Genomic DNA, 16,632 nt, shown 5'->3' on the forward strand with positions numbered 1-16,632 from the left:
AGCAGAGAGGAAAAGGCACCGGAAAGTGCAGAGCGGCAGCAGAGAGGAAAAGGCACTGGAAAGTGCAGAGCGTAAAAGGCACCGGATAGTGCAGAGAGTGGCAGCTGAACCACACCGCAACTATGATTCCCAAATCTGATTCTGATAATCTGTGGGATGATCCATGGAGGCGGCTCTGAGGAGCATCCGCGGCATACAGTTTTTGGACTGCTTCCTGTGTAACATTTACATTGGCGGCCTCTCCGTGTGCAGTGTGGGCGGCGGCTGCTGTTTGCAGATCTCACGCCCGTTCTGCTCCAGATCAGAGGAGGATACACTTTATGCTCGGCCTGCAGGAAGCTCACTGTCACATCACATGTCCACCAGGAGCGCTGCTCTGTGGACCATGGACGACCACACACTGGGGGAAAATGGGGAACATATTAGGAGAGTCATCAAAAACCTTCACTGTGCCCCCGATCACTGCAGGCTGCCATCTATTCCCCCCAACCTCAGCAACATCCACATGTGCCAACATATGTCTGTACCACAAGCCTAGCCCGAAGACCATCACATCCCTAAACCGCAATCCTAGCCCCAAGACCATCACATCCCTAAACCGCAATCCTGGCCCGAAGACCATCACATCCCTAAACCGCAATCCTAGCCCCAAGACCATCACATCCCTAAACCGCAATCCTAGCCCCAAGACCACCACATCCCTATACCGCAAGCCTAGCCCCAAGACCACCACATCCCTATACCGCAAGCCTAGCCCCAAGACCACCACATCCCTATACCGCAAGCCTAGCCCCAAGACCACCACATCCCTACACAGCAAGCCTAGCCCCAAAACCACCACATCCCTATACCGCAAGCCTAGCCCCAAGACCACCACATCACTATACCGCAAGCCTAGCCCCAAGACCACCACATCTCTATACCGCAAGCCTAGCCCCAAGACCACCACATCCCTATACCGCAAGCCTAGCCCCAAGACCACCACATCACTATACCGCAAGCCTAGCCCCAAGACCACCACATCCCTATACCGCAAGTCTAGCCCCAAGACCACCACATCTCTACACAGCAAGCCTAGCCCCAAAACCACCACATCCCTATACCGCAAGCCTAGCCCCAAGACCACCACATCCCTATACCGCAAGCCTAGCCCCAAGACCACCACATCCCTATACCGCAAGCCTAGCCCCAAGACCACCACATCCCTATACCGCAAGCCTAGCCCCAAGACCACCACATCCCTACACATCAAGCCTAGCCCCAAAACCACATCCCTATACCGCAAGCCGAGCCCCAAGACCACCACATCCCTATACCGCAAGCCTAGCCCCAAGACCACCACATACCTATACCGCAAGCCTAGCCCCAAGACCACCTCATCCCTACACATCAAGCCTAGCCCCAAAACGACATCCCTATACCGCAAGCCTAGCCCCAAGACCACCACATCCCTATACCGCAAGTCTAGCCCCAAGACCACCACATCCCTACACATCAAGCCTAGCCCCAAGACCACCACATCCCTATACCGCAAGCCTAGCCCCAAGACCACCACATCCCTATACCGCAAGCCTATCCCAAGACCACCACATCCCTATACCGCAAGCCTAGCCCCAAGACCACCACATCCCTACACAGCAAGCCTAGCCCCAAGACCACCACATCCCTATACCGCAAGCCTAGCCCCAAGACCACCACATCCCTACACAGCAAGCCTAGCCCCAAGACCACCACATCCCTATACCGCAAGCCTAGCCCCAAGACCACCACATCCCTATACCGCAAGCCTATCCCAAGACCACCACATCCCTATACCGCAAGCCTAGCCCCAAGACCACCACATCCCTACACAGCAAGCCTAGCCCCAAGACCACCACATCCCTATACCGCAAGCCTAGCCCCAAGACCACCACATCCCTATACCGCAAGCCTACCCACAAGACCACCACATCCCTATACCACAAGCCTAGACCCAAGACCACCACATTCCTATACCACAAGCTTAGCCCCAAGACCACCACATCCCTATACCGCAAGCCTAGCCCCAAGACCACCACATCCCTATACCGCAAGCCTAGCCTGAAGTTTACCCCAATCCTGATCGCTGTAGGACCCCTCCATTATGGCCACTGGGTGGGCTGTATTAGTGGTGTATTAGCCCTTTAAGGCTGCTGAATGAGGGGATTGGGGAGGATTAGCGGCTCCTGGAGACGCTCCGCCGTTTACTGGCTGTGTACACAGTGACCATGGAGAGGCCAGGACACAGGGTCGGGCGGCCTCACCCGGCAGCCACGCTCATCATTCACCTCTCATCACACTGTACTGAATGCTGCTCACACAGCTGAGGGGTTGTTACAGTGCATCAATAATCTACACAGCGGCACAAATCCTGGACTCCAGGAGCTGATACAGTGCAACAACCCCTCAGCTATGTGAGCAGGACTGAGTGTAAGGAAACCGGAGCGGATTACGTCTGCAAGCTGCCTTGTCTTAGCTGTTGGTGGAGCCGCACTTACATGATAGGGGTAGGTGGTGTGCTGGAATGATGGAGGTGATAGTTGTCACTACAGCTCGGGGAGCACGGTGAGGGGGCGGCTGGCACAGGGCACCTGGCATCAGTGCGGCACATTATAAGCTGGCATGGGATAAACACAGGTGTGTCCTCCGGAGGAACAGCGGGCGATTGTTCTGCGCACGCAGGAGGCGCGCGGAGGGCCCGTTCTGCGCACGCAGGAGGCGCGCGGAGGGCCCGTTCTGCGCACGCAGGAGGCGCGCGGAGGGCCCGTTCTGCGCACGCAGGAGGCGCGCGGAGGGCCCGTTCTGCGCACGCAGGAGGCGCGCGGAGGGACGGCGGGCCCGTTCTGTGCACGCAGGAGGTGTGCGGAGGGACGGCGGGCCCGTTCTGTGCACGCAGGTGTGCGGAGGGCCTGTTCTGTGCACGCAGGAGGTGTGCGGAGGGACGGCGGGCCCGTTGTGTGCGTGCAGGAGGTGTGCGGAGGGCCCGTTCTGTGCACGCAGGAGGTGTGCGGAGGGACGGCGGGCCCGTTGTGTGCATGCAGGAGGTGCGCGGAGGGACGGCGGGCCCGTTGTGTGCGTGCAGGAGGTGCGCGGAGGGACGGCGGGCCCGTTGTGTGCGTGCAGGAGGTGCGCGGAGGGCCCGTTCTGTGCACGCAGGAGGTGTGCGGAGGGACGGCGGGCCCGTTGTGTGCGTGCAGGAGGTGCGCGGAGGGACGGCGGGCCCGTTGTGTGCGTGCAGGAGGTGTGCGGAGGGCCCGTTCAGTGCACGCAGGAGGTGTGCGGAGGGACGGCGGGCCCGTTGTGTGCGTGCAGGAGGTGCGCGGAGGGCCCGTTCTGTGCACGCAGAAGGTGCGCGGAGGGCCCGTTCTGTGCACGCAGGAGGTGTGCGGAGGGCCCGTTCTGTGCACGCAGGAGGTGTGCGGAGGGCCCGTTCTGTGCACGCAGGAGGTGCGCGGATGGACGGCAGGCCCGTTGTGCGTGTGCAGGAGGTGCGCGGAGGGACGGCGGGTCCATTTTGTGTACGCAGGAGGAGTGAGGGGAGGATGAGATATTGGGGAACAGCCCCCAGTACTGCCATCAGTAACACTGGGGGCCGGTGCGGAGCCTGGCTGTGTGCGCTGCGCTCTGCGGCCGCCCGGAGGCATCTCAGACATTTCACCTTGTTAGAGGGAAGAGGCTGAAAATAGCACAAGACAAAAATCCCACCAGCTGCAGCCCGAGGGGAGGACAGGGGATTGGGCCGCCAGGAAGACCCCCAATAATGACATCAAAGCTGCGCCGCAAACACAAGATCCAGAGAGCCACTTATCAGTGTGTGGGAAAGCAGGATAGCCCCCACCGTCACGACTACAACCCCTACAGGTCTCAGCTCTCCGACAGCGATGGATAGGACGACCCCTTATTAGTCAGCGACGAGCACGGGGTGCACACATCAATGGTCATCTCGATGCACTACAAATGTCAGATTTTGGGGTCTTCGCAGCAGAAGCCCCCATTATAAGCTGCTCAGAGGGGTTTACCCCCATTAGGCCACAATTCCAGGAAGAGACAGATGCAGCGGAGGCCCCATCTGTCCGAGCGCTGAAACCTGGGGGCCGATCTGGGTCAGGGGCCAACAACAGTGCAGTCAGCAAGTGCAGAAGCCGGGGGTCCGTGCCGCCCCCACGGACAGCTCTTCCAGTCATCTAAATAGCCCCCACAAGTATTACAAGCAGACACCAAGGTCTCCCCCAACTGAGCGGACAAGAAAACAAGGGCTTCCCTTATATGTGTAATGTCAGAAAGAAACTGACCTCAGGACCCCCCATACCCTCATCCTAACCTCAGGAGCCCCCCACGCCCTCATCCTAACCTCAGGAGACCCCCACGCTCTCATCCTAACCTCAGGGGCCCCCCACGCCCTCATCCATACCTCAGGGGCCCCCCACGCCCTCATCCTAACCTCAGGAGACCCCCACGCCCTCATTCTAACCTCAGGAACGCCCTCATCCTAACCTCAGGAGCCCCCCACGCCCTCATCCATACCTCAGGGGCCCCCCACGCCCTCATCCATACCTCAGGGGCCCCCCACGCCCTCATCCATACCTCAGGGGCCCCCCACGCTCTCATCCATACCTCAGGGGCCCCCCACGCCCTCATCCTAACCTCAGGAGACCCCCACGCCCTCATTCTAACCTCAGGAACGCCCTCATCCTAACCTCAGGGGCCCCCCACGCCCTCATCCATACCTCAGGGGCCCCCCACGCCCTCATCCATACCTCAGGGGCCCCCCACGCCCTCATCCATACCTCAGGGGCCCCCCACGCCCTCATCCATACCTCAGGGGCCCCCCACGCCCTCATCCATACCTCAGGGGCCCCCCACGCCCTCATCCATACCTCAGGGGCCCCCCACGCCCTCATCCATACCTCAGGGGCCCCCCACGCCCTCATCCATACCTCAGGAGACCCCCACGCTCTCATCCATACCTCAGGGGCCCCCCACGCCCTCATCCTAACCTCAGGAGACCCCCACGCCCTCATTCTAACCTCAGGAACGCCCTCATCCTAACCTCAGGAGCCCCCCACGCCCTCATCCATACCTCAGGGGCCCCCCACGCCCTCATCCATACCTCAGGGGCCCCCCACGCCCTCATCCATACCTCAGGGGCCCCCCACGCCCTCATCCATACCTCAGGGGCCCCCCACGCCCTCATCCCTACCTCAGGGGCCCCCCACGCCCTCATCCCTACCTCAGGGGCCCCCCACGCCCTCATCCCTACCTCAGGGGCCCCCCACGCCCTCATCCCTACCTCAGGGGCCCCCCCACGCCCTCATCCATACCTCAGGGGCCCCCCACGCCCTCATCCATACCTCAGGGGCCCCCCACGCCCTCATCCATACCTCTGGGGGCCCCCACGCCCTCATCCATACCTCTGGGGGCCCCCACGCCCTCATCCATACCTCAGGAGCCCCCCACGCCCTCATCCATACCTCAGGAGCCCCCCACGCCCTCATCCATACCTCAGGAGCCCCCCACGCCCTCATCCATACCTCAGGAGCCCCCCACGCCCTCATCCATACCTCAGGAGCCCCCCACGCCCTCATCCATACCTCAGGAACCCCCCACGCCCTCATCCTAACCTCAGGAACCCCCCACGCCCTCATCCTAACCTCAGGAACCCCCCACGCCCTCATCCTAACCTCAGGAACCCCCCACGCCCTCATCCTAACCTCAGGAAACCCCCACGCCCTCATCCTAACCTCAGGAAACCCCCACGCCCTCATCCTAACCTCAGGAAACCCCCACGCCCTCATCCTAACCTCAGGAAACCCCCACGCCCTCATCCTAACCTCAGGAGCCCCCCACGCCCTCATTCTAACCTCAGGAACCCCCCCCCATATCAGCCTCGACTACCCCCTCGTCCTTTACATCGTAGTGTCGCGGAGGTCATGTGGCCGCTGACTACAGACCGGGTCTCCATGGTGAGGCCGGGGGGCACAGATCCGCTTACACTGGCGTGTGGCCGGGACAGACACCACTTGACAGTAATACAGTAGCAGCTGCCAGGAGGGTCCTCCTGTGCCCCCGACTCTACAATAGGCTCAGAACCCGGGACCCGAGGGGTCTCCTGCACCCGGAGCGCAGAGTCCTGAGGAACCGCGCCCCCCCCCCGGGAGGGGTGTGTAATGTATCAGGGTGGTGATTATTACACCCAGCACACATTGTGCACAGCGTGGCCCCATCGCTGACCGGACCCTGCGGTCTGCGCACGGCGTGGCCCCATCGCTGACCGGACCCTGCAGTCTGCGCACGGCGTGGCCCCATCGCTGACCGGACCCTACAGTCTGCGCACGGCGTGGCCCCATCACTGACCGGACCCTACAGTCTGCGCATGGCGTGGCCCCATCGCTGACCGGACCCTACAGTCTGCGCATAGCGTGGCCCCATCGCTGACCGGACCCTGCAGTCTGCGCACGGCGTGGCCCCATCGCTGACCGGACCCTACAGTCTGCGCATGGCGTGGCCCCATCGCTGACCGGACACTGCAGTCTGCGCACGGCGTGGCCCCATCACTGACCGGACCCTACAGTCTGCGCATGGCGTGGCCCCATCGCTGACCGGACCCTGCAGTCTGCGCACGGCGTGGCCCCATCGCTGACCGGACCCTGCGGTCTGCTCACCGCTAATCACGATTCTCAGAACGTCCAACCCCAAAAAATCTGATGGCAGCATCGCGTCTCTTATGCTCTAGTCACATCCAGAGCTGCATGCTTCTGGTCACCAGAGAGCAGTGCATCATGGGAGTTACACACAGACGGCAGACGCTGATGCTACTGCCGTGACAGAAGATGTCGCATCCGTCCACCGGAAGCCGCGCACAAACCACAGAGCCGGATGTGCCCGACGCCAGCGCAGCAGCTCTGCTACAACCACCTAGTGCATACAGCGCTGATGCAGGTCTATGTGTCTCCATGGTTACAGACTACAATCAGTCCCTGTAGTCACATGCTTCACTATGATGCAGCAGCTCTAGCCCTAACTGGAGTAGAAGCAGGTGAACACAGCTCTGGATGTGACTCCACATCAGTACAAGGAGGGATTTTCTGGTGAGTCGTCTGTACGAGGAGTCTGTGCTGCAGCCGGAGCGCCGGGAAGGCAGGAAGCCCACTAATTCCAGGCGGCTACATTTCTGCGTACACGAGGCGGCCACCCGGGATCAGGGGACGACGGGATCAGGGGCCCCAACCCCCCGGTGGCACTGAGGATCCCTCCAATCATCCGGCTTCCTGGGTCATGATCTACATGCTGTCAGTTAAAAAAGGAAAATCTCTGAGATCCAGAGAGGAAACACCGGAGCACCTGAGGAGCCGGGCTCACAGGCCACACTAGATGCAACTGTAACAAAGCTTCAGCTGTGGAGGATCAGCTCTGCACAAGCTGCCGTCTATATATAATGTTCCAATCCACTGACGGCAGAACGGACGATGACTGCGCTCACAGGAGACACCAGCCCAGTAATGATGGACGGAGGCAACCGAGGCGCAATCCACGGACGACAGCGAGGAAACCGCAAGAATCAGCCGGACATTACACAGCACAAGTCCTGTGTACAGGAAACGGAGCGCGCCAGCACAGCCGACACTGCAGCCATGTGGGGGAACGACACCTATTACTCCCCGTTATCAGCCATTACTGGGGAGGAGACTGTAGGACAGGAGACTACAATCTATTACTCCCCGTTATCAGCCATTACTGGGGGAGGAGACTGTAGGACAGGAGACTGCAATCTATTACTCCCCGTTATCAGCCATTACTGGGGGAGGAGACTGTAGGACGGGAGACTACAATCTATTACTCCCCGTTATCAGCCATTACTGGGGAGGAGACTGTAGGACAGGAGACTACAATCTATTACTCCCCGTTATCAGCCATTACTGGGGGAGGAGACTGTAGGACGGGAGACTACAATCTATTACTCCCCGTTATCAGCCATTACTGGGGAGGAGACTGTAGGACGGGAGACTACAATCTATTACTCCCCGTTATCAGCCATTACTGGGGGAGGAGACTGTAGGACAGGAGACTACAATCTATTACTCCCCGTTATCAGCCATTACTGGAGGAGGAGACTGTAGGACAGGAGACTACAATCTATTACTCCCTGTTATCAGCCATTACTGGGGGAGGAGACTACAATCTATTACTCCCCGTTATCAGCCATTACTGGGGGAGGAGACTGTAGGACAGGAGACTACAATCTATTACTCCCCGTTATCAGCCATTACTGGAGGAGGAGACTGTAGGACAGGAGACTACAATCTATTACTCCCCGTTATCAGCCATTACTGGGGGAGGAGACTACAATCTATTACTCCCCGTTATCAGCCATTACTGGGGGAGGAGACTGTAGGACAGGAGACTACAATCTATTACTCCCCGTTATCAGCCATTACTGGGGGAGGAGACTACAATCTATTACTCCCCGTTATCAGCCATTACTGGGGGAGGAGACTGTAGGACAGGAGACTACAATCTATTACTCCCCGTTATCAGCCATTACTGGGGGAGGAGACTGTAGGACAGGAGACTACAATCTATTACTCCCCGTTATCAGCCATTACTGGGGAGGAGACTGTAGGACAGGAGACTACAATCTATTACTCCCCGTTATCAGCCATTACTGGGGAGGAGACTGTAGGACAGGAGACTACAATCTATTACTCCCCGTTATCAGCCATTACTGGGGGAGGAGACTGTAGGACAGGAGACTACAATCTATTACTCCCCGTTATCAGCCATTACTGGGGTGTATATACAGTATTTGCCCCCATGATCTCTGCTCACTGCTCTATTTCCAGTACCATGCTCCGGCGCGATTAAAGAATCCATTGATTAACCCGGCGGTGCTTTTGTTTTAGGGCCGAGTGGACAATCGGTCAGTGACCTCCATGGGAACATCTGGCACTGGGGCACTTCGATATCTCAAGTAATGACACCTGTTGCATAAGTATTCACATCCACTGTGACTACGGAATGGGGTAATTTCCTGTCCACTGGACGGCAGCGCCCCCCCCCCCCCCCCCGTGCCCAGGAAGTAGGGACCCTGCAAGAAGGAGGAACAAGTGCAAGGTCTTAAAGGGCCAGCAACCCTGACATTATAGGAAGAGCAGAATATGTACAGCTGAAACCAGAAGCTTCCATCCACTTTATATAAAGACACATCTGCAGGATTTTCTCAATCTCTGACATGAAATCAGAATAAACCTTCCTGACAATGAGGATTACCATCATTATTAATATTTGATAAATGCCAGAATAATGAGAGTGAGTGTTTTTCATTAGTATTTGGTGCCATTGTCCTTACACTGAATGACTTGGGTTAGACGTTTGGGATTTCCTTCCACAAGTCTCTCACAATAGTTGGTCGGCATTTGGGCCATTCCTCCTGACATCTCTGGTGTATGTTGCTCGCAGCGGCCTTTCCAGCTTTGCACATACATTCTCCATAGGACAGAGATCAGGGCCGCTCCACAGCGCTGACTGTGATCCTTCAGCCTCCGGGTCACCATTTGGCGGTAGGTTTCTTCTGATTTCCTGTCAGATATAGAGAGAATCCTGCAGATGTGGATGGAGACGCCTGGTGTCAGCCGTCAGTCTATTGATGGCCGCTGATAATCCAGGGGACGATCTTTATCTTGGCGGCAGTAACGGCACAATTATTCTCACGCTCTTTTCACCCAACAAGCAAGTAAAACGCTCAACAGTGGTGTAAAGAGCCACCATGGAAAGTGCACGCCCGCATCCCGCGCTGCTCCAGGGATGGCGGCACATCCCCGAGATCCCCCTCCTGATTGTCAGCCGTCAGCACAGACAGGGGGGGGCACTGACCGGGTGGGCTGGGGCCTCCTGCCCTCTGCACTCGCTGGCGTTAGAGGTTTTCATTCTGATTTCATCAGACAAAGCAAAGAGCCAGTGTCATTTTTTGTTTAAATACTAGATAACATCACAACGTCAAAAAATCAATGACGGAGACGGCGGCGGGGCAGAAGGGGGGGGGATGGCGGGGCAGGAGGGGGGGACGGTGGCTGCGGGGCAGGAGGGGGGACAGCGGCGGGGCAGAAGGAGGGGGGGGACGGCGGGGCAGAAGGAGAGGGGGGGGGACGGCGGGGCAGAAGGAGGGGGGGGACGGCGGGGCAGAAGGAGGGGGGGACGGCGGGGCAGAAGGAGGGGGGGGACGGCGGGGCAGAAGGAGGGGGGGGACGGCGGGGCAGAAGGAGGGGGGGGACGGCGGGGCAGAAGGAGGGGGGGGACGGCGGGGCAGAAGGAGGGGGGGGACGGCGGGGCAGAAGGAGGGGGGGGGACGGCGGGGCAGAAGGAGGGGGGGGGACGGCGGGGCAGAAGGAGGGGGGGGACGGCGGGGCAGAAGGAGGGGGGGGGACGGCGGGGCAGAAGGAGGGGGGGGGACGGCGGGGCAGAAGGAGGGGGGGGGACGGCGGGGCAGAAGGAGGGGGGGGGGACGGCGGGGCAGAAGGAGGGGGGGGGGACGGCGGGGCAGAAGGAGGGGGGGGGACGGCGGGGCAGAAGGAGGGGGGGGGACGGCGGGGCAGAAGGAGGGGGGGGGACGGCGGGGCAGAAGGAGGGGGGGGGACGGCGGGGCAGAAGGAGGGGGGGGGACGGCGGGGCAGAAGGAGGGGGGGGGACGGCGGGGCAGAAGGAGGGGGGGGGACGGCGGGGCAGAAGGAGGGGGGGGGACGGCGGGGCAGAAGGAGGGGGGGGGACGGCGGGGCAGAAGGAGGGGGGGGGACGGCGGGGCAGAAGGAGGGGGGGGGGACGGCGGGGCAGAAGGAGGGGGGGGGACGGCGGGGCAGAAGGAGGGGGGGGGACGGCGGGGCAGAAGGAGGGGGGGGGACGGCGGGGCAGAAGGAGGGGGGGGGACGGCGGGGCAGAAGGAGGGGGGGGGACGGCGGGGCAGAAGGAGGGGGGGGGACGGCGGGGCAGAAGGAGGGGGGGGGGACGGCGGGGCAGAAGGAGGGGGGGGGACGGCGGGGCAGAAGGAGGGGGGGGGACGGCGGGGCAGAAGGAGGGGGGGGGACGGCGGGGCAGAAGGAGGGGGGGGGACGGCGGGGCAGAAGGAGGGGGGGGGACGGCGGGGCAGAAGGAGGGGGGGGGACGGCGGGGCAGAAGGAGGGGGGGGGGACGGCGGGGCAGAAGGAGGGGGGGGGACGGCGGGGCAGAAGGAGGGGGGGGGACGGCGGGGCAGAAGGAGGGGGGGGGACGGCGGGGCAGAAGGAGGGGGGGGGACGGCGGGGCAGAAGGAGGGGGGGGACGGCGGGGCAGAAGGAGGGGGGGGGACGGCGGGGCAGAAGGAGGGGGGGGACGGCGGGGCAGAAGGAGGGGGGGGACGGCGGGGCAGAAGGAGGGGGGGGGGACGGCGGGGCAGAGGGAGAGGGGGGGGGACGGCGGGGCAGAGGGAGAGGGGGGGGACGGCGGGGCAGAGGGAGAGGGGGGGGACGGCGGGGCAGAGGGAGAGGGGGGGGGACGGCGGGGCAGAAGGAGGGGGGGGCCGGCGGGGCAGAAGGAGGGGGGGGGCCAGCGGGGCAGAAGGAGGGGGGGGGCCAGCGGGGCAGAAGGAGGGGGGGGCCAGCGGGGCAGAAGGAGGGGGGGGCCAGCGGGGCGGCAGAAGGAGGGGGTGGGGGACGGCGGCGGGGCAGAAGGGGCCTAGCGTATGAATACAAGGGGTTAATAGGATTTCCTATTCTGTTACACATTTTGACCAATGTACATAAAGTGGAAAAAGTACCCCCCCCCCCCCCCAATACCCTTCAGATCTGTGCAGGACCCCCTTGCCAGGCTCTCACCCACTTTCTCTCTCGGTCACCTGATCTTCCTGTCGCCTTCTCCCCTCCTGTCCGCAGAGCTGCAGTCTCTGGGATCCCCCGTATTACTCTCTCGGCAGCTCTGTCCAGGACTCTCCCCTCTCCCCCAGGGTCTCGCCTCTCTACATGTCTCCGCTCTCCTTGGGGGTCTGCCCTCTCCAGCTCCCAATAACCTCTCACTGCAGGGGCTCCTCGGCCAGGACTTCCATCAATCTCAACTGTCTGCCCCAGGCTGCCCTCACCCCGGGGGTCTCTCCCCTCTCTTCCCCGGGGGTCTCTCTCTCCATCTCTCTCCTCTTCCCGGGGGTCTCTCCCCTCTTCCCCGGGGGTCTCTCTCTCCATCTCTCTCCTCTTCCCGGGGGTCTCTCCCCTCTTCCCCGGGGGTCTCTCTCTCCATCTCTCTCCTCTTCCCGGGGGTCTCTCTCTCTCCATCTCTCTCCTCTTCCCGGGGGTCTCTCCCCTCTTCCCCGGGGGTCTCTCTCTCCATATCTCTCCTCTTCCCGGGGGTCTCTCTCTCCATCTCTCTCCTCTTCCCGGGGGTCTCTCCCCTCTTCCCCGGGGGTCTCTCTCTCTCCTCTTCCCGGGGATCTCTCTCCATCTCTCTCCTCTTCCCGGGGATCTCTCCCCTCTTCCCCGGGGGTCTCTCTCTCCTCTTCCCGGGGGGGTCTCCCCTCTTCCCCGGGGGTCTCTCTCTCCTCTTCCCGGGGGGGTCTCCCCTCTTCCCCGGGGGTCTCTCTCTCCATCTCTCTCCTCTTCCCGGGGGTCTCTCCCCTCTTCCCCGGGGGTCTCTCTCTCCATCTCTCTCCTCTTCCGGGGGTCTCTCCCCTCTTCCCCGGGGGTCTCTCTCTCCTCTTCCCGGGGGTCTCTCCCCTCTTCCCCGGGGGTCTCTCTCTCTCCATCTCTCTCCTCTTCCCGGGGGTCTCTCTCTCTCCATCTCTCTCCTCTTCCCGGGGGTCTCTCCCCTCTTCCCCGGGGGTCTCTCTCTCCATCTCTCTCCTCTTCCCGGGGGTCTCTCCCCTCTTCCCCGGGGGTCTCTCTCTCCATCTCTCTCCTCTTCCCGGGGGTCTCTCCCCTCTTCCCCGGGGGTCTCTCTCTCCATCTCTCTCCTCTTCCCGGGGGTCTCTCTCTCTCCATCTCTCTCCTCTTCCCGGGGGTCTCTCCCCTCTTCCCCGGGGGTCTCTCTCTCCATATCTCTCCTCTTCCCGGGGGTCTCTCTCTCCATCTCTCTCCTCTTCCCGGGGGTCTCTCCCCTCTTCCCCGGGGGTCTCTCTCTCTCCTCTTCCCGGGGATCTCTCTCCATCTCTCTCCTCTTCCCGGGGATCTCTCCCCTCTTCCCCGGGGGTCTCTCTCTCCTCTTCCCGGGGGGGTCTCCCCTCTTCCCCGGGGGTCTCTCTCTCCTCTTCCCGGGGGGGTCTCCCCTCTTCCCCGGGGGTCTCTCTCTCCATCTCTCTCCTCTTCCCGGGGGTCTCTCCCCTCTTCCCCGGGGGTCTCTCTCTCCATCTCTCTCCTCTTCCGGGGGTCTCTCCCCTCTTCCCCGGGGGTCTCTCTCTCCTCTTCCGGGGGTCTCTCCCCTCTTCCCCGGGGGTCTCTCTCTCCTCTTCCCGGGGGGGGTCTCCCCTCTTCCCCGGGGGTCTCTCTCTCCATCTCTCTCCTCTTCCCGGGGGTCTCTCCCCTCTTCCCCGGGGGTCTCTCTCTCCATCTCTCTCCTCTTCCGGGGGTCTCTCCCCTCTTCCCCGGGGATCTCTCTCTCCATCTCTCTCCTCTTCCCGGTGGTCTCTCTCTCCATCTCTCTCTCTCCCCTCTAACCTCGGGGGGGGGGGGGGGGGGTCTCTCTCCATCTCTCTCTCCTTCTCCCCCGGGGGTCTCTCTCCTTCTCCCCCGGGGGTCTCTCTCTCCACTCTCCCCCGGGGGTCTCTCCCTCCACTCTTTTCCGGGGGTCGGTCTCTCTCTCCATCCCACTCTTTTCCGGGGGTCGGTCTCTCCATCTCTCTCTTCCCCGGGGGTCTCTCTCTCCATCTCTCTCTTCCCCGGGGGTCTCTCTCTCCATCTCTCTCTTCCCCGGGGGTCTCTCTCTCCATCTCTCTCTTCCCCGGGGGTCTCTCTCTCCATCTCTCTCTTCCCCGGGGGTCTCTCTCTCCATCTCTCTCTTCCCCGGGGGTCTCTCTCTCCATCTCTCTCTTCCCCGGGGGTCTCTCTCTCCATCTCTCTCTTCCCCGGGGGTCTCTCTCTCCATCTCTCTCTTCCCCGGGGGTCTCTCTCTCCATCTCTCTCTTCCCCGGGGGTCTCTCTCTCCATCTCTCTCTTCCCCGGGGGTCTCTCTCTCCATCTCTCTCTTCCCCGGGGGTCTCTCTCTCCATCTCTCTCTTCCCCGGGGGTCTCTCTCTCCATCTTTCTTTTTCCCCCGGTGGTCTCTCTCTTCCTCCCCCCCGGGGGTCTCTCCCTCCACTCTTTCCCGGGGGTCTCTCTCCATCTCTCTTTTTCCCCCGGTGGTCTCTCTCTCTCCTCTTCCCCGGGGTCTCTCTCTCTCTTCCCCGGGGGTCTCTCTCCATCTCTCTTTTTCCCCCGGTGGTCTCTCTCTTCCTCCCCCCCGGGGGTCTCTCTCTCTCTCTTTCCCGGGGGTCTCACTCTCTCTCTTTCCCGGGGGTCTCACTCTCTCTCTTTCCCGGGGGTCTCACTCTCTCTCTTTCCCGGGGGTCTCACTCTCTCTTTCCCGGGGGTCTCTCTCTCTCTCTTTTTCCCCCGGTGGTCTCTCTCTTCTTCCCCCCCCGGGGGTCTCTCTCTCCATCTCTCTTTTTCCCCCGGTGGTCTCTCTCTTCCTCCCCCCCGGGGGTCTCTCTCTCCATCTCTCTTTTTCCCCCGGTGGTCTCTCTCTCCCCTCTTCCCCGGGGTCTCTCTCTTCCCCGGGGGTCTCTCTCCATCTCTCTCTTCCCCGGGGGTCTCTCCCTCTCCTCTTCCCCGGGGGTCTCTCTCCATCTCTCTCTTCCCCGGGGGTCTCTCTCCATCTCTCTCTTCCCCGGTGGTCTCTCTCTCTCTTGCCTGGGGGGTCTCTCTCTCTTCCCTGGGGGGTCTCTCTCTCTTCCCCGGGGGTCTCTCTCCTCCTCCCCCCCCGGTGGTCTCTCTCTCTCTTCCCTGGGGGGTCTCTCTCTCTTCCCCGGGGGTCTCTCTCCTCCTCCCCCCCCGGTGGTCTCTCTCTCTCTTCCCTGGGGGGTCTCTCTCTCTTCCCCGGGGGTCTCTCTCCTCCTCCCCCTCCGTGGTCTCTCTCCACTCTTTCCGGGGGTCTCACCTGAGTGCAGCGGCTCCTCGGCCGGGGCTCCCGCCGGTCTCTCCGCCTGCCCGTGCTGCAGGAAGGAGGCGCACAGCACCCACAGCACGAGGCGGGAGCAGACGTCCATGGCTCCGCTGTGTCTGGGCCCCGGAGCTCGCACTTAACTGCTGGGAGAGCGGCAGTAGCTCAGAGGAGCAGCAGAGGGCGCTGTGCAGGTCCCATGCCCGGCGCACTCCACAGGGGCCAGTCCATACCACTCACATCCCCCCGGGGGCGCTGTCTGCAGAGAGCTCGGGGCAGTCACAGCCGCGCCGCGCACATCACCCACCGCCGCGTCCGCACACAACACCGGCGCAGCGACAACTGTGCCGTCACCACAAGCTCCGCCCCCAACTGACAGGCGGAGGACGGAAACTGACGTCACCGTACCGGCGCAGCGACATCTGCCGTCACTACAAGCTCCGCCCCCAACTGACAGGCAGAGGACGGAAATGACGTCAGCGCACCGGGAACGCAGAGGGCGGGGCGAGCACCAGAATAGTAATGACCACGAGAGTGACGGCGGCATCGAGAGCAAGGAGAAAACACTGGGCGGGGCAACCAAGAATAGTAATGAGGTGAAGGGCGGGGACAGGCATTCATAGAGGCGTGGTTTACCAAGAACGGAACTGTATGAGGGGCGGGGCGTAACGCCAAACATGAGGAGGGCGGAGTCTCCTGCACTGGGAAGCAGCGTCATGGAGAGACCATAAAATCAGAGGGCGGAGCCTGGGGAAGGCGGGGCCTATTCAACTCGCAGTATCATGAAGAAGCAGAGCTGCAGGGTAAAGCACGGAGGAAAGTCAGACCCGCATACTGCATGTACAACACAGAGTATACAGGGAAACGTCATTACTGTCTATCGCAGCTCTGGAGGATAAGAGACGATGTAACTGCAGAATAGTGAGTGCAGCTCTGGAGGTGACTGGAGGATAAGACACGATGTAACAGTAGAATAGTGACTGCAGCTCTGGAGGTGACTGGAGGATAAGACACGATGTAACAGTAGAATAGTGACTGCAGCTCTGGAGGTGACTGGAGGATAATACACGATGTAACAGCAGAATAGTGACTGCAGCTCTGGAGGTGACTGGAGGATAAGACACGATGTAACAGCAGAATAGTGACTGCAGCTCTGGAGGTGACTGGAGGATAAGACACGATGTAACAGCAGAATAGTGACTGCAGCTCTGGAGGTGACTGGAGGATAAGACACGATGTAACAGCAGAATAGTGACTGCAGCTCTGGAGGTGACTGGAGGATAAGACACGATGTAACAGCAGAATAGTGACTGCAGCTCTGGAGGTGACTGGAGGATAAGACATGATGTAACAGCAGAATAGTGACTGCAGCTCTGAAAGTGACTGGAGGATAAGACACGAAGTAACAGCAGAATAGTGAGTGCAGCTCTGGAGGTGACTGGAGGATAAGACACGATGTAACAGCAGAAT

General features: G+C 61.4%; 1 protein-coding gene across 2 annotated transcripts in view; it reads right to left on the reverse strand.

Annotated features, from left to right (window-relative positions):
* STIM1 (stromal interaction molecule 1) overlaps positions 1 to 15,594 on the reverse strand; it is a 54,169-nt gene extending 38,575 nt beyond the window's left edge. The window contains exon 1 of one of the 2 annotated variants that reach the window (XM_073558836.1): positions 15,160 to 15,594. In XM_073558836.1, coding sequence (XP_073414937.1) covers positions 15,160 to 15,268 — 109 coding nt within the window. In that variant the 5' untranslated portion in view covers positions 15,269 to 15,594. The remainder of the gene's footprint in view (positions 1 to 15,159) is intronic. The other variant, XM_073558837.1, reaches the window with a different exon arrangement.
* Between the last annotated feature and the right edge of the window lie 1,038 nt (positions 15,595 to 16,632).

The sequence above is a fragment of the Dendrobates tinctorius genome, unplaced genomic scaffold (assembly GCF_039654945.1).
Source record: "Dendrobates tinctorius isolate UK_male_01 unplaced genomic scaffold, ASM3965494v1 ptg000259l, whole genome shotgun sequence".
In the NCBI taxonomy this organism is placed as follows: Eukaryota; Metazoa; Chordata; class Amphibia; order Anura; family Dendrobatidae; genus Dendrobates; species Dendrobates tinctorius.